The sequence below is a fragment of the Pelophylax lessonae genome, assembly GCF_965119305.1.
Source record: "Pelophylax lessonae genome assembly, chromosome: 1".
Lineage (NCBI taxonomy): Eukaryota > Metazoa > Chordata > Amphibia > Anura > Ranidae > Pelophylax > Pelophylax lessonae.
In genome coordinates, this window is record NC_138768.1 from 624,226,391 (window position 1) to 624,254,306 (window position 27,916).

General features: G+C 40.8%; 1 protein-coding gene across 7 annotated transcripts in view; it reads right to left on the reverse strand.

Annotated features, from left to right (window-relative positions):
• Positions 1-11,002: 11,002 nt before the first annotated feature.
• PDE5A (phosphodiesterase 5A) overlaps positions 11,003-27,916 on the reverse strand; it is a 289,144-nt gene continuing 272,230 nt past the window's right edge. For all 7 annotated transcript variants that reach the window (XM_082243705.1, XM_082243702.1, XM_082243701.1 and 4 more), the window contains 6 exons: positions 27,172-27,272; positions 26,771-26,848; positions 19,954-20,017; positions 14,447-14,521; positions 13,946-14,029; positions 11,003-12,359 (listed from right to left, as the gene is read on the reverse strand). In XM_082243705.1, coding sequence (XP_082099831.1) covers positions 12,210-12,359; positions 13,946-14,029; positions 14,447-14,521; positions 19,954-20,017; positions 26,771-26,848; positions 27,172-27,272 — 552 coding nt within the window. In that variant the 3' untranslated portion in view covers positions 11,003-12,209. The remainder of the gene's footprint in view (positions 12,360-13,945; positions 14,030-14,446; positions 14,522-19,953; positions 20,018-26,770; positions 26,849-27,171; positions 27,273-27,916) is intronic.

The window sequence follows — 27,916 nt, forward strand, 5'->3', positions numbered from 1 at the left end:
CCTACAACAAAATTGCGGCCCTGCACGGTGCCACAAGGTATACAGGGACTCAGAAATGGGAGCCAGACCTCAACAACAGATCCAGGCAGGACGGGGGGCTCTGGCAGGAGCCCCCACAAGGTACAAACCCCCCTCGCATAGTCGATCATCCGGTCACCGGCGGCGCACCCCCCATCACCAGTTAGCGCCCTGCCCCCATCCCAGGCCAGTGACCAGACCACCCAAACAGCCCCAGAGTGTGTGGAGGGGGGCAGGCTCAGGGACTCGGCAAAAACAGGGGGGATGCCTACGGGAAAGAGGGGAACCCGGGGGTCCGACCATCGTAAGGAGGGCCCACGTCCACCCCAAAACCCTCCAGGGGCAGAGGGGGGACAGCTAATCACCATACCAGGAACCAGTTGGGCACTGCTCCAGAGAGATCCTCCTCTCCATGGAAATAGGGAGGGTGTCGGCCAGGAGGAACGCTGCGACTCAGGCCAAGGCCAGGTTCTATGCAACCTCACGAGACGTTTAACTCGAAGGGCCAGCCCCCGTCCAGTGGGGCTAAGTCGCGGCCGACCTAGCGTGGAGCTGAGGTCTGCACGCGCTCGCTGGCCAGACTGGGGTGACCACTGGATCTAGATTATTCAGCCTGTCGCCCAGTCCGGCAGTTGATAGTAGATCTCACATGAAAAATCCAGGAAGAAAACAAATTCTATCTAAAAAATGTTGCCAGGACCAAATATCCCAGTAAGAAACTAGGTGCTTACTCCTGACTAGGCAGAAAAAACTGAGTGACTATAGCAGGAAGAAGAAGTATACCCTCTGGGACTGCCCATGGGTGTAGCCAAAATTTTTTTCTTTCTGTCTAGTGTCCTACTCCTGTAGGGGCAGTATTACCCATTGGTCAAGAATGACAGGAGCTGTGTCCAACAAGGAACAAAAGAGAAAGTTATGGAACCAACTTGCCATGGAATGCTATGAAATAGTTATGGAATCAACTAGTCATGGAATCTATGGAATAGTTATGGAATCAACTAGTCATGGAAGCTATGGAATAGTTATGGAATCAACTAGTCATGAAATCTTTGGAAAGCTATTGAATGGATGAATTGTGGAATCAACTAAAAAATTAATGTGATCTGATCCAGCAGTGGGCCACCCCATGTGATGTTGGCTGCAAAATGCCTGCTGTAAACTTCAATGAGCATTGTTGGACGTGTAGGGGTTCCTATGCTTAGATCTTCATAAAGTCAGGATTTCCCAGGGAGTTTTCTAAGACTGGTACTTTATGCCAGTACTATTTTGCATTGTTAAATACAGGATTGAGCAAAATGTTCTAAAGCTCTTGTGACCATTAAACACGGCTCAAAAAATATAAAGAAACACTTTTAAAACACATCAGATGTCAATGGGGAAAAATATCATCCTGGATATCTACCGTATTTTCCGGCGTATAAGATGACTGGGCGTATAAGACGACCCCCCTATTACATGATCTACCGGTAATACTTATACTTAGTTTACCTTGGAGATATTATACTCGGGGTATAAGACGACCTCCCATTTTTGGGGAATTTTTTTGAGGTTCAAAAGTAGCCTTATACGCCAGAAAATACAGTATACTGTTATTGACTGGGTAATGTGTTAGGAACAAAAGGATGCCACATCGTTTGATTGAAATTAAAATTATCAACCTACAGAGGGCCGAATTCAAAGACCCCCCGAAAATCAAAATTAAAGAATGAAGCAGCAGGCTAGTCCATTTTGCTGCAATTTCATTGCGGCAACTTAAAATGGTACTCAGTAGTTTGTATGGCCACCACGTGTTTGTATGCATGCCTGACAATGTCGGGAGCATGCTCCTAATGAGATGATGGATGGTGTCCTGGGGTATTTTCTCCCTGATCTGGAGTAGGGCATCAATGAGCTCCTAAAAAGACTGAAGTGCAACCTGGCGGCACCGGATGGACCAAAACATAATATCCCATAGGTGTTCTATTGGATTTAGGTAAGGCGAGCATGGGGGTCATTCAATGGTATCAATTCTTTCATCCTCCAGGAACTTTCTGCATGCCTTTTTCCACATGATGTCGGGCATTGTTGTGTATCAGGAGGAACCGAGGACCCACTGCACCAACGTAGGGTCTGACAATGGGTCCAAGGATTTAATTCCGATACCTAATGGCAGTCAGGGGTGCCATTGTCTAGCCTGTAGAGGTCTGTGAGTCCCTCAATTGATATGCGTCCCCAGACCACTGACCCACCACCAAAGTGGTCATGCTGAGCAATGTTACACGCAACATAATGTTCTCCATGGCTTCTCCAGACCCTTTAATGTCTGTCACATGTGCTCAGGGTGAACCTGCTCTCATCTGTGAAAAGAACAGGGCGCCAGTGGCAGACCTGCCAATTTTGGTGTTCAATGGCAAATGCCAATCAGGTTTCACGGTGCTGGGTAGTGGGGACAGGGCCCACTAGAGGATGTCAGTCCCTCAGGCCACCCTCATGAAGTCTGTTTCTGATTGTTTGGTCAGAGACATTCACACCAGTGGCCTGCTGGAGGTCATTTTGTAGGGCTCTGGCAGTGCTCATCCTGTTCCTCCTTGCACAAAGGAGCAGATACCGGTCATGCTGATGGGTTAAGGACCTTCTATGCCCCTGTCCAGCTCTTCTAGAGTAACTGCCTGTCTCCTGGAATGGTCTTGAGACTGTGCTGGGAGACAGAGCAAACCTTCTGGCAATGGCACGTATTGATGCACCATCCTGGAGGAGTTGGACTGCCTGTGCAGCCTCTATAGAGTCCAGGTATCGCCTCATGCTACCAGTAGTGACACTGACCTTAGGCAAATGCAAAACCAGTGAAAACAGTCAGAAAAGATGAGTAAGGAAAAAAATGTCTGTGGCCTCCACCTGTAAAACCATTCCTGTTTTGGAGGTTGTCTCATTGTTGCCCATCTAGTGCACCTGTTGTTAATTTCATTAACCAAAGTAGCTGAAACTGATTAACAACCCCCTCTGCTACTTAACTGACTAGAACAATATCCCAGGAGTTTAATTGACTTGATTACTATACTTTGATAAAAAAAAGTGTTCCTTTAATTTTTTTAAGCAGTGTTTATATATTTATATATATATATATATATATATATAAATATATATATATATATATAGTTTGTTTGGATACCCATGATCCTAAGAGGGCAGCAAGACCATAGGTTGTGATATCAAGGATCACACACATCATCACTCACTTTCACACATACCACTCAAGCGCAGGAGAATTACTGTTCTGGACTATAGTAGAGGAGTTTCAATAAGTGGAGTCAGTACAGGAATCACTGCTTGCAGGCAGCAACGGTACCATGGGATATGTAGTTCCTAGAAACGGCAGAGAAGAGGCACAAAAGCATGCAGGGAATCCATGAAGTTGTACAAAGATGGCCAGAAAACAGGTAACACTCATAACATGAACAGTTTTTTCAAGTAAGTTTATATTGGATTGTCAAACATAGGTATTGGTTGTATTATTATTGCAATCTTGATATTATAAAAATCTTTTATTTATTATAAAATTAAATATTATAAAAGTGTATGCTGTGGCTATAGAACCCAAATTTCAAACAGACCTTAACTCAAAAATTGAAGATTTGTTACCTAATAGGGATTATCTGGAAATGTTAATTGTGCCTAAGGAGTACCTTAAAGAATACTGAAGGGAAAACTCAGTGCAAGGATTTCCCTGATTATATTTCAACCATTCTGTGGATCTGTGTTTCCTAACCTGTCCTGATGTTACCCGACTGGTATTCATATCGCAACTCATCAGGGGCAGCTCTGACACAAGGAAGGAGAGTCCCATTTCTCTACCAAGATGATGACGGAGACATGCAGGCAGTCTACAGGCAATGCTGGTAACTAGTCCTTTGCCCTCAGCCTCGACGCACATAGTGAATTAAACAGGAATATCTTCCCACTGTGGCCAGCAGCTAAGCTGGAGGCACTGCGAAAAGGTGAATCCTCAAATTCATTGTGAAGTGGCATTTGGGATTTTCTGAGTACAGCCCTTAGTACATACTGAGACTCCTTTAGCTGCAGTGGCAGCACTTTGGAATTGGTGATTTAAGTGCCATTCAATCAGCTCTCTAGTAAGTGCAAAAGAAGCTGTACGGAAATATGAAAAAATGATATGTAATATGCCAATGTACTACTGGTTTTGATTTTACTTGTATTAAATTGTATTAAATATATAGATTTGTATAAGCCAACTGTATATCGGAGAATAGGGTAAGCACCCCTGCTTAAACTATACCCGTCAAACCTCCAAATGGACAGTAGAAACCCCTGGGTTTGGTTGGTGCCAATGAATTGTGAATCTGTTGGTAGAGGTCACCTAGGGACATATGAGTGCCCATGGTATCCAAATTCAAGTGTTTGGCATTGTTTTTGGACTCTACACATAGCACCCTATTGAGGGTTTATGCATTGCACAGTGTTCCCACATGATAAGGGTACCAGGAGAGCCCTAAAATAAATACACACAATGTAGGCATTAACAGGCTTCAATTGAAAGATTGGTTTTGTTTTTGACAGCAGTGACAAGTTTGCTTGTAGGACTGTTTAGGTCAGCTCAGTTAGCCTCATGGAGCTTGTTGTTTTGAATTGGCCTGTAGACATACAAATAGAGAATGAGCAGTGACTCAAACTGATTGTACAGTATTACTTTGAAGGAAACACAGCCAGATGTGACTACGTTTGTGTATTTAAAGTTTGCAAACTACGTATAGCAGAAATAACGACTGTTTAATTAAGCTGATTACATTAAAGGAGAAGTATGGGGTTTGGTTTTTATCTGAATTATACTTGCCTAGGTAGATGCAGCATCAGTCTCTCCCTGGATCTAACACTGAGAACTGAGCGATCAAACACTGCTGATCGCTCGGCTCTTAGGGATCCCTGAGCAGGGAGCAGCTGACTGTCAGTCACCAGCTCTCTGCCCTACCCTCCCTGTGCTTACTGGAGTGCTGGGCTGTGGAGGCCGCTGAGAGACTGAGCCAGGTGCCGGTCCAGGCATGTGGACAGATCCTGACTTCATTGTCGTGATCTTGCCCGAGCCTGGACCGGCTCTGTGACCTCAGCCGACAGCGGGCTTCAGCCCACTGTCTGCAGAAAACGAGTCACAGGAGTGCAGTGATCCATAGGAGAAGTACAGCCAAACAAGCTTTGGCTGTACTTCTCCTTAAACATATATGTAACAAAAATGCTGTATAAAGATTATAGATCCTCTTTAAGACAAATTCAAAATAGGTAAAAAAAAATGTTCTGCTTTGTCCTTGTTTTTTCAGCAGCTGTCCAGAAAAATTGTTAATTATACAGTACTTCTGTGATCTGCTTTCCCAAACAGAGGACTTGCTTCTGTTTGACCCAAATTGAAATGGTGGGACTTTTGAGATTTAAGAATATGAACTGGAATGATGAATTGTAAAAACAGGGAAGAGAACTTTTAGAGTCCACCCCCAAACATCACTAAATTGGTTCAAAGAACTGGAGTCTGGAGTAGAGGTATCTCTTATTGTCATTGTAAGAACAGGGAAAAAAGCTATTAGACACCCCCACATTACCCCAAGCATCACTAAACTGGTTTAAACAGAACTAGAGTCAATGTAAGACAATGTACCTTTAAAGAAAATGGCTAATTGTAAGAACTGTGAAGAGAGCTGTTAGACCCCCCCCCCCCAATGCTTCCTCACAACCAAAACTGCGCTAAAGGATGCCCTGAATCTGGAGTAAAGGTATCTCTTATTGTAAGACAACGTACCTTAAAAAAATACATTTTGTAGGATACTTTAAGCAGCAATGGTTTAGTGTAAGGTTTACCTTAAGGCCCCTTTAACACATACGGTCCGTTCAGTTTATCAGTTCAGTCACGTCAAAATCTATCAGTGTTTCATCCATTTTTTCATCCATTTTTCATCCGTTCTTTTTACATCCACTACCAATGCAAAAACAGATAAAAAATGGACCGTTTGTCCGTTTACATTCGTTTTTCGTCCAATCCGTTTTTTTGACAGATGAAAAATAGGGCATTCATCCATTCCAAAAAAATGGACATTGACGGAAGGGGATGAAAACGGATGATCATCCGTTTTTACATAGAGATGCATTGATGTCCGTTTTTCATCCGTCAACGGATGTATGAAAAAAGGACAAATGGACCGTAAGTGTGAAATGGGGCCTAAAGCTGAACTCCAGGAATATACATAATATTTACATAAAAAAAACAAATGAATGCAGCTCTGTATTCACGAATAGATCCTTAAATTAGCTTTTTTCCTAATACAAGAAAAGTACAAGGATTTGACTTGGTATCAGCCGCTTGCAGTCCTTTGCAAAACAGAGCTCAGACTAGAGGAGGAAAAAGCAGCACAAGAAGCCAATTGGCTGTGTTGTGGTGCAAGGAACATCTAATAGGAGAGAGAAGGTATACAGAAATTAGGTCATTAGTCAGCTGTTTCTCCATTTACTGTCCAGTCGGTAAAGAGATATTTTTATTTGTGTATTTAGCTGATTACCCACTTGCACTACAAGCTTTTTCTTACGCAGGCTGCAAGCAAGATCCAGATTTTTAAGCCTCTGTGCATGAGCCCTTAATTTAAACCAGTAAAGTGTTTCATTTAAATAGATAATAGCAATCTCTAGAACAAGTTATTGAGTGCATAACTGCATATAGTGTAGGTATACAAATAAAAAATATAATTTCTTTTGAGGCAAATACAAAAATAGTACCTATTTGATTGTTCCTTTCTGTGGACTAACTGGACACCCTGCAGTGAGATTACTTTAGTTGCTCAAAGGGAGCCCAGTAACAAGCAACTGATTCAAGAACTGCTTGCAATGATTATCTTGCTATATAAGGGCTCTTTCACACTAGGGAGTCTGTCGGCGGACTCAGTTTTTCTTAGCGGGGGGTCGATCCGCCGATCCCCCCGCTGAGCAGGCGGATTACAGCTGTGTCTCCGTGCTGTGTGCGGAGACACAGCTGTCAGGTCCCCATGCATCTCTATGGGGGAATTGGATGGGAATGGACCGTCAGTCCGTTCTCATTCGATCCGATCCGCTGGATGGATGGAAAATATGGTTTCCATCCGTCCAGATTTGACGGATCGGATGTCAGCGGACATGGGGCCTAAGGTTTAAGAAGAAGTAACAAGTGCTTTCCACAGCTGCCACTCTGTGATTTCTTGAGTGAACGTGATTCTTTATTATATCAGAAGAGTCACTGGGGTGGATTTACTAAAGGCAAATAGACTGTGCACTTTGCAAAGTGCAGTTGCTCCAGAGCTTAGTAAATGTGCAGAAGCTCTGCTGACTTCCATCATCCAATCATGTGCCAGCAAAAATGCTGTCTAATTTTCCTTACACGTGATTGGGTATGCTTTGCAAAGTAAAGGTTTACCTCATTTACTAAGCTTTGGTGCCATGACTATTACCCCAGGTTTCCTGTTTTAGGGTGGCTCCTCTCTCTTGCAAGGAAACACCTGAGGGCACCAAACTAAGTGTATTATTCTAAAACGTTAATGGGTGATAAGACAAATGACAACTCCTCTCTCTGTTGCATCAGTCCATGCCAGAAAGCCAAAGCACTCCGGCTGGCTGGTTATAGAGATTTCTTCAGTCTTTTGAGGAGCTGCAGCAAAGTGTCTGTGGATGGAAATGGAGTTAACACCTTGTGAATTGTGATGAACATTACAAAGTTTTTTTTGCATCCCTCATTACTTTGATTTTTTTCTTTGCACTGAATCATTTTTTTTTGCGCCATTTTTCTCTTGCATGCATTTGATAAAACCCCCCTTGCATGCAGGACTTGAGTTGTGTTTCCCTAAATTGTGTGCATCAATAGAAACACACAGCCCGTGGCCTAAAAATGGCACTCCCCTGCATCTCCCTTCTCCTCCACCCATCTTTCTCCAAGCGAAGAAACTGGCTACAGACTGCACTTTCCATTGTTAACTCTTTTCTGTGAAAAGCAGAAGTTTAGGGAAGCAGCATTGGGGCAGCAGGAACCAAAAGCATTCAAAATTGTAAACTTCACCTCCTGGAGAAAAAATTCTAACAAAAAGTTTACTGGGGGATGTTTAGTTTTTGGTGCTCAATGTGTCAAGAAACTGAGGGTTTAAAATTACTTTAAAGTATATGTGAACAGAATACAGAAAAAGGAAACTACAAGAAAGGAAATATGATTTGTCTACTATACACATATTCTAATATTTAAAAAATAAACATTTTGTACCTTTTTTGCTTTCTTTGTGATTACATGACTTTACAGCCTCCTTTGCTTAGTTCTTCACCATAGCGGGAGGTGGTGTATCCATATAGTGTGTGGACAGAGGATGACTCCACACACAAAGGGGAAGCACCTTCCTCGTCTTTGAGTGCTGCTTTCCAGCAGCTGTTGTGTTGACAGCATGGTTTCTGCTGGGAGCTGCTCTCCATCAACACAACAGGGCTTTATAGGGAGTGTGATGGGCAAACTGACTATAGGAGATACAGACATGCCATGTGTGGGCACAGTGTCCTGTATCTCTGTTCAGCAAAAAGTGATGCACAAGCTGATAATGGCATGAGGGATCCCTTTCTATGCTTGGTGTGGTCAGAATGAAACAGACAAAAGGAGAACTGGCAGCATCAGAAGATAATAAAGAAGAAATAAGGCTCTCAGTAAAGAATAGAATTTACCCACAACAACATAGTTAAACAGACACATACAAAATATATGAAATTTGGGGTAACATACACTTTATGGTCCTCACAAAAAAACAAGAGGGCACACTTTGCTCTTGGATTGAAAGAGGTTTACAGAAAGGCTTCTTTACAGTGAGAGCTGTGAAAACATAGAATAGTCTTGGAAAAGTCTTCCAGCAGAGGTAGTGAGTCAGTCAACAGTAAATGGATTCAAACATGCTATGGGACATAGTTCTATACTCAAACAAAAAAGTTTGCAAGAAAAAAAAAAAAGCAAGAGCAACTTGATGGACTACTTGGTCTTTTTTCTGCTGTCACTTTTCTATATTTCTATGTTTCTTTCATAGAATCTAGCTCTAACCAACTGAGATTGCTTAAAAAAAGTCTTAATGTTTCTCTATATGCGCAACATATAAATAACTAAGAATATTTGAAAGAAATAACATATTAGAATGTTAATCCAGGGAGCATTTGATTTCTTTGGCGATCAGAAAGGATTTTTTTCCTATTGGAACAAACTGGACCCCATGCTTTATGACTATTTTGTACCTTCCTGTGGATCAGTGGCAGGTTTAGGGTTCTAATCATGCAAAGTGTTTTTTTTTTGGCTGAACTTGAAATGTTTTAACTCATGTAACTATGAAATTCTGTTTCCAATTTACACATTTACACAAAGCAACCTTCCATTTTTCCTAATTCAGCTAAGTAAACCACCAAGAGATGAGACTTAGGTATACCTGTCAAATAATTTTATACCTCACATTTCACCAAATAAATATAAATGTCTTTGGCTAAATTTTTATTTTTTTTAAGTTTATAAGATTTTAAACTTGGGTGTTACATCTGTCTTTAATCAATGTTAAATAAATACATATTTAAAACTAAGCACTCCCAGACCACTATGGGTTATCAGAAGAAGAACAGCAGTAGGTACCAAGCTGTGGCTCTATCTGATTAAAATCTAGGATGAAGTCATTTGGTAGGGAATGGCTCTTCTGATTCCTGAAAATTTCAGCCAATGCTAAACAAAATATTTTTTTACAGAGGCTAAGTAGTCTGAAAAGGATGTGAAAAGTACAATGGAGCGCCACCTGCTGACTCAAAAAGGAAGTATCAATATTAACAATATTTTATATTTAACAGACTCAAAATAAAGAAGAGACCTTTTTCTTAAAAAATATTCCAAACCATAACAAAAAATGAAAGAAAACAGATAGCCAATATACATTCCCTTTTAAAATGTACTTAAAAAAAAAAATCCCTCTAAGATTTAGCTAATAAGTGGCATTCTGCCCGAGTAACTAAACTTAATATTTTTTGAGGGATTCGCTGATTAACCATCACCCCTGCACATCTTTCCACCATATTCAGAGGACAGAACGCAGCCCAGAAACAATGTCTGTGCACTAGAAGCTGTAGAGCTGGGACGCAAAACACAATAAAGGGATATTGCTATTATTGATTTAAACCTCTGGAAAGTCTTTTCTTATGAATAGGTCAGTACTGAGCTAGATAAAGAAAATCAACCTCAACAGAAACACAGGAATGCAAGAAAAAGACATGCACAGTATATGAGCAAAACTGGACTGCAAGAATAACAAATAACACATGAGTAAATCTCCTGTAATTTTTTCTTTGTAACAAACACTTCTATTATTTTTATTTTTTATGCTGTCTAAAAACACATTGCCTTTTAAGTATGTTTGTGGAAGAATATATTATTGTCAGCGTAGGCAAGAATAGCTTGTCAAATACGTATATATTTAGTCAATTTGCTATTACGAATTTATGCTGGCTGCTTGGTGATTTATACATTCATTTTTATCTAGCATAGCACCGATTGCTCCTTTAATATTTGCAACATATATATTTAGGTCCATCAGATGCAAATGATAGCTATGGATCGCCTTGAATAAAAAGCAAGCACTCAGATGGTGTATAAAAGAACAAGGTTTATTCCAGCAATGACCACAGCCATAGTCCCTTCCCAGAGACCACCCACCTTAAAGTGTTTCACCATATCAGGCTTAATCGTAGCGATTTCTCTAGAGAAATCTCTGTCTATAACTTTTTCGGTGAAATGCATTAGAGTAGGTGGTATCTGGGTGGGGACTATTGCTGTGGTCATTGCTGGGGTAAAGGTTTACATCTTGTACATCATCAGAGTGTGACTATTTTGCTTTTAATTCAAGATACAGTTGGAGCAGGGACGGCTCCCCTTCATCCTGCACCTGAACTCCTAGATATAGCGGGGGTGTGTACATCAAGGAAAGACTATCCATATGCTGCTTTAAACTGATGGATGGACTGGTTATAATCATTGAGTAGGGATTTCATATATTCTAAGAATTTGTTATGACCAGAAATTCCACTGTATCTCAATAAATGGTTATATAATACAACCATCAGTCTTTAGACCACTTGCTGTCCTCAAACCACCTGACACTAAGATGGGAAAAAAATAAAATAATTTCAAATCTTGCAATTTTTACAGTTATGGATTTACACAATCTTGTCTTCTGCTTTATTCAAAAAACATATTACTACATTTTTCTGCTGAAGAAGCACCACCACTAATACCTAGATATAACTTTTTGTGGAGGTCAAACTGTACACTTTTCTAGTAGTGCTTAGTGTTTTTATACCAAAACTGGCAACATATCGGCACCGATTTGACTGGAGTAAAGAAAACTACCGTATGTTGCAAATGGCAACTAATTATATTCCATCCATTCTGGGCCAGGAAATTAAAGTAAAACTCCAAAAGTTTTCTTCAGTAAACTTCCATTAGTTCATTAGCACCATTTGTTTCTATATCAGTTTCTGTAGGCTCTATTATAAACCATGTCAGGCAAGTAAGACAGAAGTAACTCTAATAAGATTTTTAACAGTAAGTTGCTTGTGTAAAACTAAAGAAAATTTGCCAGGGGCACGCATTTATTAAAAAAAGAACTGTTTATGAAGGCACAAGGGGTACAGCTGCATCCAAGCTGCCTGAACTGTAATTACCCCCTGCCCTCACACTGGTGTACCACAAGCCATTTGTGTGCCTCTACATGTTTTTCTTAGTACATTTGTTAGATATACAACTGTGACAGTTATCAGTCTTTACATGAACCAACCAGTGCGATGTTAGACATACTTCATATTGTGCTGTGTTATTGAAAGAGTAATGTGTTGGCCACCAAAGGTGACTTGTTTAGATAAAATGGCACCCATTCATGCATTAAGGCACTGATTCCAAAGGGGAAATACAAAGGAGTGACGCCCCCAAGGACCTCCAAATTGTGGATGTAACCTTATATACATCTGAAAATATATTGCTTCTGTAGAAAACATTACAATGTAATTTCATTTACATTTGCTTATTATTTCCTTAAACGAAAATGTGAAATTAATAAATATAACAGTGGCAAAATATATTTCATATTTCAAACAGTGTAATACTAATTTGTACCACAAAAGTAGAGAGCTGCTGTTGGTTTTGCTTAGTCAATGTCACAGTTCAGTTTAGACTGACTGCTGTCTCCATTCATCAGACCTTTCTCTTGCTGCTCTGCCAAAACTTGCCACTTCTGCTTGTTCCTCAGGCAGCCCTCAAGTAGTGGGTAACATGACTCAGAAACCTGTGTTAAGGCCTAGATAAATGGCCAAGGCAGAAAGAATGAGGAGTTAGTATCACTGTACCTTCCCATTTGTTAAGGAATCAACATATACTGTATGAGGATTTGATTAAAAGAGAAGTATGGGGTTGGAAAAAAAGCATTTATACTCAACTAGGTGGATGCAGCATCAATCCAATGCTACATCTGTCCCCCGCTGGCTGTGCATTAAGAACTGAGAGATCAAACACCACTGGTAACTGTCAGTCACCGACTCTATGCTCTGCTCCTCCAGTGAGCGCTGGGCTGTGGAGGGGGCAGGAGTGACTGGCTCAGTCTCCCAGTGCCTCGCTGAGAGGTTGAGCTTGCTGCTGGTCCAGGTATCTGGGTGCATCCCAACACATGCACGCGTTATGCAACGTTTGCATTTGTAGGTATGTGCAGAAAAACGGGGCTGCTTTTAATTTTTTATCTTATTTTTTAATAATTATATTATAACTTTCAACATTTAATTTTATTGCTATCACAAGAGGGCTAACAACAAGCCCCCTAGGTAAAAGCATTGGGCAGATTACAAGTCATCTTTATGAATGTCTTTATGAATGGATCAGGGGTCTATTACAGAAAGTGATTTAAATTCCTCCTAAAGTCGGCATGCAACATCTTAACCCCTCCTCCTTCCATTCGCAATATGTATATTAACGTTCCCCAGCATTATGCCCCTTGGGGTATGGTAAACAAACTAGTTAATGTAAGTAGAAAAGAAAGTGGCACTTCCAGACCCAGGAACTTGGAAACTTGAGTTTTATTCTTCAAATCAAAGGTACAACATCAGACAGGAACACAAGACAAACTGGACAGCAGACGCGTTTCACACCTTGTGCTTATTCATTGCAGCAATGAATAAGCACAAGGTGTGAAACGCGTCTGCTGTCCAGTTTGTCTTGTGTTCCTGTCTGATGTTGTACTTTTGATTTGAAGAATAAAACTCAAGTTTCCAAGTTCCTGGGTCTGGAAGTGCCACTTTTTTTTCTACTTACATGGACTTCTCAGGTTGCGGAGCTTGGTGAGCACCCATTCCTGCAGGACTGCCACAGTTGCTCGGGATCCATCCGGCTCAGCTGGCTGCTTTCAGAGCGGTGATTTGTTTCTTTTTGGTTTCCTAAACAATCTAGTTAAGCGAGACATCAGCCACAGCTGATGGCTCTTAATCTCGGCTGTCACAGACTCTGGTCCCCAATGGGAATTGGGAACCAATCAGAGTAGTTCCAGATTCTGATATGGACAACAGAACACCTCCCTCTTATGTCTTCTCCAAAACGGGAGGAGGGCGGGTTATGTAGTCCATGGATGGGATCTGGGCAGGGCTGGTAACACTGACAGAATGCTTCAAAGTTTACAGGAAAAGGCAATGGAGGTATATCCCACCGCCTTCATTACTTTACCAACAGAATAGTAAATAAACATGTGACTGGTCTCTATAGATAGTAGATGTCTTTCTGCACTGTGCCATTCTTTACTTTAGCCCCTTAGTATTAAAAAAAATGTAGTGTGTGAAACATATTACATTTAATTGTTAAGAGAAAACCATAAACAAACACAGCAAGCACAAAGCAACCAACCTCATATAGCTCTAAGCAGATTGCGTCAATAAATCCAACCTGCATGCTGGGTATTTTGTCTTTCTTCTCTCTGTTCATGAGATCCTGGAACATAAGCATATCATGTCATGATGGTTTGTTTTTAAGATTGATACTCATTTCCAAATATGGTGAGTGATTCTGCCAGCACCTGGCAAACAGGCAGTTAGAGGGGCAAGGACAAACCATATAACATTGACAAGGTTGCCTGTAACAGTCAACTTTTATCAATGTGGTTTAAGCCACTTTTGCCAAAAGAAAAATATAAGCTGTTGCTTTACCTGCTTAAAAGTAGTAGCTGGAGCTGCAAGCAGGATCAACAAGTAATAAAAATATATTACGGGGGACTCCAAAAACTGCCATGGCAATTCTAGTAAGTAGTAACAGACTGCATCATATGTTAGTTTTCTTTCCATATTTCCACATCATAATTTGAATAGGACACTTTAGGAATACAAATGGGACAGTGGAGATGATACTTACAATTGGTTCTATATTCAGTTCTCTCCTCTCTTTATCCCCTTGGTCATAAAATTCTGTAGCGACAAGTTCAGCTATCTGAAAACATAAAGTTTTATTTTCTCAACAAAAGAAAAAAATGCTTCTCATTGTAGACATTACAGTTACTGTCAAGAGCAATGTAAACAGATGAAGAGTAGAAGTGAATGACTCCACACCTGGTACAGTGCATAATATTATGCATACAGATGTGAGAGCTAGACTTTATTTTTCATACAAAGCAACAACTGGAAATTTACAGACTCGTGAAGTTACAGCTATCAGTTTGCAGACAACTTTACAGTTGTCAATGCTGCTCCCATAATACTAGCTTTATAAAGGTATTTACCCACGTTCAGTTGGATCACTCCAACAATAAAGCTTCTTCCTCACAGCCCCCCTGACAAGGAATGCATTGACAGAAGTAGAAAGCAGATTTAGCATAGAGATGACCTCATCAGCCTGTGGCTGCTCTTTCATGGCCTAGTCCAGCGTTTCTCAACTGGGGTGCTCATGTCCTACCAACCAATGACACCACCGGTTGTTTAGGACATGGCAGGTGCCCGTACAGCATTCTGAGTTGCGGATAGGAGTACAGATAGCAGAGAGGTGGAGAGAGCCAGGAGGAGGTGCGGGCTGTGCTCTCTCCCATCTGTCTGTATACAGGAGTTAAAACAGAGTGGATTGGACTATACAGGATTTGATTACTACCCACCATTCTCTTCCACACAATGAGGTGGTGATCACACCCTATACATTTCCTAGCTGAGAGCATTCTGTGCTATCTCCTGTATACAGACAGCAGAGACCGAACCTGGAGTGGGGGGAGGACAGCTCTCCTCCTCTCTGCTGCTATCTGTATTGCTGCAGTGAAAAGAGGATGTGGTGGGCTGGGGGTTTTGTTCTAGCAGAGGGGAATTGAGGGGGAGGGGTTCTGCTAGATAAGGGGACTTGGGCCAGCAGGGGGGATTAGGTGGAGAAGGTTTCCTGCGCTGCATTTTGCAGGTGTGCCATGCATTTTTAATGGTACCCCCACGGATCTACTAAATGTGTGTGCATTCAAGCCCTCCTAAAACCACACTGTTTCATAGTACTATGCATTTTGGCACAGCACAATTTTAAAAAATAATTCTGGCACCTTTTTTGCATGTTTCATATAGAGCATAGAGCAGCTTAATAAATTTGTGTGCATGTGTTCAGACAGATCTCCAGGTGAACAAGACCTTAGACTGGGGTGCCCTGAGATTGTGCACAATTCTAAAGGGTATCTTGACTACAAAAATCGTTGAGGAACACTGCTCTAGCCAGAAGGCTGGATCGAGAGAAGACACCCGCTGTATCCCTTCTACAGTCTATAATTGTACCAGGGAAAGTTGTATCATTCCCTGGCTGTGATGTCTGGCAACGCTGTGTATATCTCACAACTGGATGGATAAAAATACAAAAGTATTTCATCTGTGTATTTAGCTGTTTGGCTGGAGTTCAGCTAAAAGATTTCCAAATGCAGAAACAGAAAATATTAAAAGTCTTACAGTCTCAGTGCACACAAGCACCTCACTATGGTAGTCTTTAGCATTGCCATGATTACAGAACTCCCATTTGGTATGAGCCAAGCCTGACAGGGTCCACTGACAAGGGAACACTGACATGGACAAATTTGATGGGGCTTCCAGAGTCCAATAATGTCTGCACTGGATATCCTCTTATGATGATAGGATGACACATCTGCCTCTCGGTCTCAGTTCCTAGGTGTGCTAAAAGATATTACCTGTACACGGCACTGTACAGCATCTTGTAGACCAAAGAATCTAGCTGAAATTGCACTTCAGTCTCTTTCATTTGATTTGCTCATCATCCCAACACCATAACCTTGCTATGTGAAAGCTTATATAGTAAGAAGAAATGGCTGCACTCCGTGACTGATCTTGAGTCATTTATTGCAACATTCCAACAACGGTACACACAGGACAGTAGCAGGTACAGAAGGTTGGCGCGTTTCAAACAAAGACGCTGTACTTATATGGTTATGAATAAGCACAGCGTCTTTTGTGTGAAACTTGTCAACCTTCTGTACCTGCTACTGTCCTGTGTGTACCATTGTTGGAATGTTGCAATAATTAGACTCAGGATGAGTCATGGTGTGCAACCATTTTTTCTTACTATATCAGTTCTATGGAAGCAACTCAGGGCTAGCACCCATGCATGAAGCCAAACAACCTAATTATTTCATCTGGAGCGGCATACCTCTAGTTTCTTATGGAAAAGCTTAGACAAACATGGGAGTTTCAGTGCAGGAGCTGCACCCAACACCCATATATCCAAGTTCTATTAGTACTTTTACAATAGAAGGAAGACCTTAGAAATGGTTAAAAAAGGCAAAACCATGATTGCCATTCACAGCCAACAGATTCTCATGAATGTACTTGTCTACACCCCAAACAATCTGACCCATAATGTGAGCAGCCAAGATAGATAATGGCACTTTCATTTGACCTTCTGAAATTGACCCATGCAATTCAGATAATTATATCCATGGTTTCTGCTTTCCTCTTGCATTATTATCTGTTTTCCAGGAATTCTGTTTCCTGGCCAGAGGCCCAGGGCTCCATCTGGTGCCACATCATTCACATTGTTACACTGTCTTTTTATTTGTTACTATTTTCAATGTTATGATCTCTTTGTAAATATTTTCTGTGCTTCAAAGAAATAAATCTGATTATGTTGGGATACATTCATGGATTAATATCTTGTATATCATATAGACTCAATAATTGCACTTCCAGCTAAGTTATGTTGTGGTACATCCCCCTAAAGCTCCCTGGTTTTACAAGAACCAGAATGTACAACCAAAACATACATCAGTTGCTGTGGACAATTTTTGAAAGAACAGTAAGAGCCGGTCCACACTAGCGCGACTTGTCAGGAGACTTGTCAGCCTGACAAGTCGCGCTCCCTCACGGTCCATTGACCGCTACAGGACCCGTTCTAATAGGAGCGACACAAGTCGCTCTGACTTAGAAAAAGGGTCCTGTACTACTTCGGGGCGACCTCGGAGCGACTTGCATAGACTTCCATTAGTCCCTGCAAGTCGCTCCAAAGTCGTAGTGCATGGGAATGCACAAGTCGCCCCCGAAGTAGTACAGAGTCGTGTCGCCTTAGTGTGAACCGACTCTTAAAGGATTGTTTATATTTTGCACAGTTTTTGTGTTTAACTTTAAAATGCATTGAGAAGTTCCTTTTGAACATGCTAGCTAAACAAAAATAGCAAGCACCCCAATTTATACTAGTAGCGTGCACATGAACAGAACAAACAAAACACATTTTTACCAGCACCAGCTAGTCAGCAAAAAAACCTAATTACTCTGTCTAATAATTTGCAATTATTAAAAATATATATATGTAGAAGGTGCACAGCCTCTCATCAAATCCCCTCATTAAAGTGCTATATCTCCACACTATGCCCACACTATGCAAAGGACATGGCATATGTATGGCTTCCACATTTATAATATATATGTTGTGAAACTAAGATCTCTGTTTTAAGCAAATTGTTTTTTTTGGTGGCTAGAAGGCTAGAGTCCTTTGAACATGGTAAACTTTTACAAAAAGAAGACAAGGTTTAAATTCAAATTGTGATCTATTTTTCTTAGCTTTAATTACTCAGCTTGTATTCTATTTACTTGAAAGCCTCATTTAGACTTGAGTTTTGGAGGCAGCAAAAACGCCAGCCGCCCCCTCTTAAGATTGCAATGGGCAGTGAAGGGGGAAGTTTACATGCTGCTGCGCTTTGCGATTGCAGCTAAATTGACTCAAAATGTAGCAATCTGTGGGTGGCAAGCCTGCGGAACACAACACATGTAAGTCATTAAAAAGCGCCACGATGCCGCACATTCACGTGCAATCCAGATTGGGCTTCAGAGGCATGGAAGATTTAGACGCACTTCTAAATATACCCTATATCAGTGATGGTGAACCTTGGCACCCCAGATGTTTTGGAACTACATTTCCCATGATGCTCATGCACTCTGCAGTGTAGATGGGCATCATGGGAAATGTTGTTCCAAAACATCTGGAGTGCCAAGGTTCGCCATCACTGCTCTATATCATCAGCAAAAAAGAAAATAAGAAAATGAATACAAGAAGTGCTCAAAACTGAAATAACTAAGAACAGCTGGTCGCAACTGGCTAGACAAGAAAAGAACTGTACATACTAGTGAGTGATAACCATCCAGCTTTTCTAACTCATATCCGTAAATATCCTCACTTTACATATCACTGTTCAGAGATTCTTTTGAATGGAGACAACTCATTTGAAAATGAAGTTTATGATCACACAGACATTTCAGATGATTTTCATACCTGTACATGTGCTCCAATGCCACCACAGATATGCTGACTTGCAAATACTGCTCACACGTACAGATACAGTATAATTGTTTAAATGATTTGCACTAAACGAGGTTCAATCTTACAGCAGCATCTTATTTTGGGCTATGTAATTGCCTATGGGTCTGTAAACAGGAAAGCTTTCTCCCTCCCACCACTCTATTGCCAGGAAAAGGAGCCACAACAGACCTGAGTTGTTACTGATTGGGATCTTGCCAGTGCAATTTTTATTCATTGTGGAATATCTCTTGAAATTCCAACTTGCCACAAAAGATTTTGGTTTCAAATAAAGAGGGAATGCTTAGAGCTTAGGACAGGAATTGTCAAAACAAGAAGTGCTTTCACTTCTATCTCTGTCCTCAATAAAGAGATTTCCAAACATTTTATGTTCTTTCAACCAGGATTAGCAGGACTGCTGAGCCCTTTCACTACTTTCCTATCTGTATTGAAGCCAGCGGATCAGCATAACAGACAGGAAACTAGCATTCGTCCAGAATGGCCAATATTTCTCATGTGAGGTTTACAGAATTCTAGATATGGATTTTATAGCATAGTTTCATTAGTCCAGCTTGGACCAGGGTAAGTATGCATATGCCATACATGTGGGATCGCTGTGGAAGCTGGAAATCACTGTAGTAGTCTCTTCTGGGTATGGTTGCCCTGCTGTATAGTGAACACAGGGTGTCACTCAATTGGCGCAGGGCATTGTTCTCATTGAATGAAAGGAGTTCTCTGATTGGACTCGGTGGAGATTGTAATGTCACTGCCCTACCTCTTCACCTTGTCCAATCAGAGAATGCCTTATATTCACAGAGAATAATGCAAACAGCTCTGTGAATGGTGCCTGTGAAGAGCAGGCGACCCTTTCTGGTTACTATGCACCAGGGCAGCTGCTCTGCATGGGACCTGGAGCATAGCAGTGATCACTGTAGTAGTGGAGACTTCTAGCTTCTAAAGGAATCCCACAGGTATGGAATATGCATACTTACATTGGTCCACCCTGGACTAATATAACTATGTTATAAAATATATACCAGGAGTTCAGCTTTAATTATGAGATTTAAAATTAATATACAGGAATGAGCTTGTTTGAGTTAGATACAGACCCGTTGTTGAACTGGCCAGGGTTTTGTTATTGCAGACAGATCACAAGCAGTCATCAACATTGCCCTGCAGAGAACAGAAAATTACATGTGTGAAACTTTGATTCATGTAAAACTTGCTGATAGTTTGGAGTTTGTTATATCCTTTTTTTGGCTAACTTAAGTTATTAAAGATCCAAGTTTTCAAGGTAACTTGGATCCCTTTTTCAGGCTTTATACAATTGAGATTTATTACAATGAATTGTATAAAGCCTTAAGAAGGGATCTAAATTACCTTGAAAGTTTGCATCTTTAGATAACCTAAATTTGTCAATAAAGGATATCACAAGTGGTTGTAAACCTCAGACATGAAATATGAAGGAAGCATATCTCTATATAGTGTGTACTTGTAAGTGTCATTTCTGCCTGCTGCCTCTTTCCTCTGTTATCGGCATGAGTCACTTCTACCAGGTTTTCCTGACACCAAAAGGTAAAAAGGTGATGGTGACTGACAGCCTCAGCTCTGTTCCTCTGTGCTTTGTGAAGGAGATTGTGTCCTTTTCTCTCCAATCATCTCTCACTGAGCTCTGCAGAGTGTAACTTCAGCTTCAGCTCCCTGCCCTCTGCTTTCTGAAAGTTCAGACAAGCTGTATAAACTCCACACTTTGAATGGCTGTAGAAATAGCATGGCTGCAGATAAACATGAACAGGAGTTTTTTTTTTAATCTCTGTGACTAGTCACATAACTTGGTATATGGAAGGGTTTACAACCACTTTAAAGCGGAGTTCCGGCCTCGGGGGTAAATTTGAGCTAAAAATACCCCCGGGACAGTCAGGGCTAGTACATTCCATAATGGATAGCCTCTGAACTGTCCCGGGTGGCACTTACCTTTTAGAAGAAATACTTAACTTGAAAATTTCTTCTCCAGCGCTGCCATCTCAGGTGTGGGCAGCTGAAGCCGCAGCGTCCCTCTTCGTGTCCTCTTCCCTGACGTTGGAGTCCCAGAATGCCCTGCACCGGCCCTGCTCGTCACTTCCGGTGCAGGCGCAGCATCCCTGCACAGCTTTTGGGCATGCCCAGAAGCTGTTTAGCAGAGAATAAGGCTCCCGCACCGGAAGTGATGAGCGGGGCCAGTGCAGGCGCATTGATTCCTGGGAGCGATGACATTCAGCTCCCAGGAATCATCGCAAACCGGAAGTGACGGCGTGGGCCGCGGCCGCAGAGGGAGGAAGTTGAAGGAAGGTGAGTATATTTTCTACTACAATAAGGTAAGTGACCAAAAAAAAAAAAATCGCCAGTATCCATTTCTTTTTCAGGTTGGCCTCAGCAAGCGGATGGCCCAAAATCGATTTTATAGATTTTGAGGCCGGAACTCAGCTTTAAACTTCAAACTTTCTATAATAACCGATGGCCAACATGGTACAATATTCTACTAGGTACAGCGTGACGTACACTGTATGCTGGGTAATTACAAACTGCATCAACTTACATTGCTGAACATTCTACTGAAGTATTCAATGAAAAACATGTTGATGGACCCAAACAAGGAGGTATATTTGCCAGAGAATATTGAAGAAAAAACTTTTTCCCAAACAATTCCAGTTATATTTGGCAGGACTTCTACTTTCTTCATTAGCCAAAGAAATAGGCGCCTGGAAACTAAAATCTCTTAAAATCCTGGGTGCCAGGAGAATCCTTACTCGTGTTTTAAACAGTAAAAAACAGGTTATCATTCTAAAAAAGTAGGTTCATGCATCTTTTCAGTTTCGAGCTGTAAGAGCTATAACAAAATGCGGATCCAAAAAAAAAAATAAAAAATTGCAGGCATAACAAATTTCAACCGTATTTCACTGTGTTGGGGAGTAATAACATATAATTGTTGCTACCGAAAATAATCCCCTTAAACCAAGATATGCATGAATAGTTTAGTTGGGAGGATTACCATAAAGAAGAAACCACTAAACTTTAAAAAGAGAAAGGAGTTTTCATTAAGAGCACAAACGCAAAAGATATCTTACCAAACATGCTAAACTTGTTTGAGTATCTAGGTTTCAAAAAAAAACAATTTACAAAAAATCCACCTAGGCCTGGTTCACACCTATGCCTTTTTTGGTGCTTTTTGCAGAAACACACTACAGTTCATTTAACATGGTTTCCTATGGGACACATTCACATCTATGCTTTTTTCAGCCACTGCGTTTTTGGAAAGGGTCAGGGACTTTTTTAAAAACTGTGCTTTTTTGGTTCAATAGACTAAAATGGAGAAGGTGCAGAACAGCATGTAGTGCAGTTGTGCTGCAATTTGCATTTTTTTATCTGCTCAACAGCAATTTCGCCCAAAAAAACCCAAAAAACAAAAAAAAAAAGGCAAAATGAAAATCGCGTGTACAAAAACACAGAGCAAAAAGCACTTCAAGAAACAATAAAAAAAAAAAACGGCATAGGTGTCAACCAAGCCTAACTGTCTGCATCCAAAATGACCACATGACTGAACCCTATACTGAAATAAATGTAGAATAATTTAGAAAAAGGCTGTTAGCAGATCATATTATGGATTTTTCATTATTGCTTGCAATGAGCTTTAGTGACGCAGCTAAAAAAAAAAAAAAAAGTTCTGTTTGCATATGCCTGTGTTTGGTATAGTAACATCTGTCATGGAGACAAAGTCCTGCAACAATGGCATTCGTTGATAAAACTGGAAAACCCCAAAAAGCCTCAACATAGAAAGTCCCCATATTCCACATTATTTTATCTTATCATACTCTGATCTGTTAATGATTAAAAAGGCAAAATATAGACATTGAGGTTATGGAGGAGAGAATGGTTTGAACTGTCAGGGTTTTGTTGCAGTCTATATACCGGAAGTTAAGATTGCCCTAACTTTCTTTGTGTTGGCAAGTTAGAGACAACCTTATCGGGGAGGCAGAAAAAGCAATAAAATATTGATAGAGGCTCTAACCTTTCTCTCACAATTTGGCTGGAGTTGGGCTTTAAACATTGGAATGCTACTGCTTGTTTCCATGCCTTTTGAAAAGGATATAAGGCAGCAAGTGTTCAGACAGGTAGGTGCTGAAAGGCTACTAAAAGTAACATAAAAACTCCACATAGCATTATAAACTAATATAAAAATCTGATTTGCCTCTACACTGTCTTGTGGGTTACTGAGAGAGAGTATAGGAATTACAAGGAAGGTTAGTGTAGGAGTTACAGGAATGGTTAGTAAAAGGTTAAGTATATGGGTTACAGGGAAGGTTATAAGGTTTATAGGGTGGGTTAATGTAAGGATTACAGGCATAGGTGTGCACAGCCTACTGCATTAGGTTGTGCACTCCAAAGTTCAAACACACGTGACTTTCTCTGCAGCCTCAGCTGCACTGGACAGTGAATGAATGGGAGATGCCCTATGCTGAGAAGCTTCCTGTTCATTCCCAAACTGAAGCATAGTAAACTCAGTTTACTATGCTTCAGTTGTAACTGAATACAGTGGGTACGTGTGTTCTTTGTGTTCATTTAGAAAAGGAAGGGGTCAGCAAATGACACATTAATTAGCCCCCCCCCCCACTCTTCATCCTGAAATTTCCCCTACAGAAGCCTAGGGGAGAGTAGGGAAGCCACATCCCCTATGCACGCCCATGATTACAGGTATTGTTACTGCCTGATGTGTGTAAGATCAGCCTGATGTGTGTGAGAGCAGTGGACTGATAGAAGTGAATGCTGGTTCCAAAGGATCTAACCTAAAGTTTATGGTACAAAAGTTAATTTCACTTGAAGGACTTTTTCAAACATTTAATGGTTAAGAGCAAAACTCTGCCTCCAGTGCTGTCAGGAGACATTAGTCTTCATCAAGCCTTAACATAGACCCCATTGCATTCTGATTTTATTAACATCGAAACATGTCAGCTGTATTTACCATTAAATGTTTTAAAGAATTCTTTATGAACTTTTGAACTAGGTGCTCCTCAGTACACATTCAAGAAGATACTATTAGTATAAAATATGCAGGCAGGGTCAGTGTTTGTGTAAAGTTTACAGAAAGGGTTAGTGTAAGGGTCACAAGGAAACTAAGTGTAAGAGGACAAGGAGGGTAAAGGGCCGTACACAGAGGCCAAATATTGGGCGGCATTGGCTGGTTCAATAGACAATGGCCAACACTGACCGTGTGTACGGCAGCTGGTCCGACAGAAGCTAGTTAGTACAGGTTCTCCTCCAGAGCTCTTCGGTTTTTTCTGTTCAGCCAGCTGGGTTGAATGAAGAAAAACTGATAATGTGTGCCAGGCTTTAGTGTAAGGTTTACCTGAAGGGTTAGTGTTCTAGTTACAGGAAGAGCAAAGATATAGGGGTTTTGGGCATAAGTTGGGACTTTATAGGGTACCGTTGCAGAACCAATAAATATGGTAAATTGAATATATTAAAATGTACTTTATTAATTACATATAATCCCCCAGGAAAAAGAGGGGATAAAAAACTACACAAATTAAATCATATAGACATATATATATCAACAACAAGACATATACACTTATTTAAAATTATCAAAACAAAACACAATCACATCCTTGTTGTGTAGGTGGGATCATCAGAGATTACAGCTGGGCCAGGGTGTGTCAGTACCAATATGTATTGCTCTAATTGATCCACTACCCACTACCCGACATGTTTCGCGGTGTGTACCGCTTCTTCAGGGGCGCAAGGGTATGGAGCTTGTAGCAGAAGAACTGCGAAGTAGTTGAGAGAATACATAATTAGTTACCATACATATATCATATGTATGGTAACTAATTATGTATTCTCTCAACTACTTCGCAATTCTTCTGCTACATGTTCCATACCCTTGCGCCCCTGAAGAAGCGGTACACACCGCAAAACATTTCGGGTAGTGGATCAATTAGAGCAATACATATTGGTACCGGCACACCCTGGCCCAGCTGTAATCTCTGATGATCCCACCTACACAACAAGGATGTGATTGTGTTTTGTTTTGATAATTTTAAATAAGTGTATATGTCTTGTTGTTGATATATATATGTCTATATGATTTAATTTGTGTAGTTTTTTATCCCCTCTTTTTCATGGGGGATTATATGTAATTAATAAAGTACATTTTAATATATTCAATTTACCATATTTATTGGTTCTACAACAGTACCCTATAAAGTCCCAACTTATGCCCCAAACTCCTATATCTTTGCTACTCTACTAGGGATGAGGTACCCGTAAACACAGATATACTCTCTGTACAATGAGCTAAACAATTTCGTTCTATAGTTACAGGAAGAGTTAAGCATAAAGGTTTGTAGGAAAAGTTAGAGATAGAGGTTAGAAGGAGGGTTAGTACATGGGTCAGTATAAGGGGTTCAGGCAGGATTAGTATATGGTTTACAGGGAGGGTAAAGCCCCGTACACACGTACCGATGGTCGGCTTACAAATGTTCCTCTTTTCTCCCCGGGATGTCGGTGTCTGCTGAAAAGTGCAAAGACAGCACAAGGACAGCACAAGAATTTTGTCCGCCGACTGCAGAAGTGATGTCATGTAATGGTTAACTTTCCCTGTGTTTTCTATTTTCTGAGCATGCCCAGTCTTGCAAATCTGCGGTCTGTCGGCCGAATTGTGTACTGACAGGCGAACAATCGTCCGTTCTGGTGTCGGCATACAAATATTTTCATGTTTGCAAGAAAGACTTTTGTCCGCGGATTGTGCGCAGACATCTGTCGGAGGCACCATACTAACACGCGTACAATCGGCAGATCCTTCGTCCACCGACGTTTGTATGCCGACGATCGGTACGTGTGTACGGGCCTTTAGTGTAATGGTTAGAAGGAGGGTTAGTTTAAAAGGTTATGGGGGGAGGGGGAGGTTTGTGTAATGCTTAGAAGGATGGTTAGTTTAAAAGGTTATGGGGGGGGGGGAGGTTTGTGTAATTCTGACAGGGAGAGTTAGTGTAAGGGTTACAGAGAGAGTTAGTGTAGGGTTTACAGGACGGGTTAGTGTAACCATTACAGGGAGGGTTAATGTAAAGCTGGCCATAACTAGTAGACTGTTGCGCAAACATTCCTACAGAAATTCTTATATAAATTCTCAGTACATTTGATGGCTTGAAATGTCATTTGAGTGAATGCACTTTCCCAAACAAAAACCACCTACACTGTTAGAAATGTGTTCATTCAAGAAAAAAATTCTCATTCTGCTCCTGTGAACTTTCTCGCCTCTGTGGTTGAAAACGAACATCTATTTGACTCCACCAACTCCACTAAGCTCACAAAATTTTACTAGTATATGGCCAGCTTTAGGGTTACAGGGAGAGTTAGTGTCAGGATTAAAGGAAGGGTTAATGTAAAGGTTACAAGTAGAGTTAGTGTTGGGTTCACAGGGTGGGATGGTGTAAGGGATAGAGGGAAGATTAGTGTAAGATACAAGGAAGGTTAGTGTAAGGATAATTAGTGTAGTGTTAGTGTATAGGAAAAGTTAATGTAAGAGTGATGTTTAGTGTAAGTGTTTCAGCAAGGACCGGCTGAATTTTGATCCATGTATGGGCACTGTGATTGTACAAACGTTGATATTCAGACTAACTCTCTGTAAAATCATCTTGTTGGATTTTCCCTGCTCGATCAGTGCTGCAGGCTACAGCCTGTGCGCTGATCAGTATATTCTGACGGCGGGGAATTTTCACAGGGATAATTAATGTAAAAGTTACAAAAAGGGTAAGAATATGGGTTTGGAGAAAGGTTGATAAAAGGGTTAGTGTAAGTGTAAGAAGTTACATGCCTAAACAACCTCATCTCATCATCTCCCAATGCAGAAAGCTAATGTATTAAGGCAGCAATGTGATTTTTAATACTTACACAAACAACTCTTTTTGTGTTGGATCATCAAATTTGAATTGCTTTCTTTTTATAAGTTCAAAGAAATCCCCTCTCCTCCTGCAAAGAAACACAGTGTTTTATTTGATAGATTGCACCTTAATTATGACCAGCAGTAAACTCTCTCTGAATTAAGTAAACCAACCAGTGCTTCTGGCAGTGTTATGATGGTTACCTATACGAAACTTGACGGTATAAGACAGATTATTTGTGACGCACATAAAAACGGAGTACTGCCAAAAAAACATAACTTAGCCATTCCTTTTATGGTCAGTTAGACTGAGCCATGCCCAAAAAAATAATAAATCAAATATGATCTTACTGGAGGGAGCAGAGAATAATAGAACAGTCAGAGGATACTTTGCTGATATTTGAAAACTTACTTTATATAAAGTGCCAAATCTGTAGCAAGAATTGCTTGCTTTATCATCTTCAGTACAGCCTTGTAATCCTGAACAGAGAGCCCGCTCAGAATCTGATTACCCTGAGAACAAAAGCACATTAGTATTTTATATTACTTTTAGCAATGATACTCCAGAAATATTAGTGATTTAGTAATCACTTCATATTTTTAAAAGTGCTTCAAATGTTTGTGATGGTCTTATATTAAAGGGTTGATCCGCCTCAAACGGATGTTGCTGTTTTTGGTAGATGCTAGAGAATTGTATGCTATTGGGTTCTTGGATCTGCACACCAATGTGGACATTGTGAGGGGTTCCCACTCTCTCTGTTGAATTCAGATTTTTTTTAGATGACAGAAGATGCAACAGGAGGAGATTAAATATAAAAAGTGGACAGGGACACCCGAAAATCCCAGATGATTGGTAAAAGCGTCAGGAATAATGGGAGGCTTTGGCGGAGTATTTAGAGGAGTTGTAAAGGCAGAAGGTTTTGTAATCTTAATGCATTCTATTCATTAGGATAAAAAGCCTTCAGTGTGCAGCAGCCTCCCCAGCACCCCCTAATCCTTACCTGAACCCCATCTCTGTCCAGCGATGTCCACGAGTCCCTCAGGCCTCTGGGATTCTCCCTCCTGTTTGGTTGAGATACAGCAGCGGCACCATTGGCTCCTGCAGCTGTCAATCAAAGTCAGTTAGCCAATCAGGACAGAGAGGGGTAGGGGTCAAA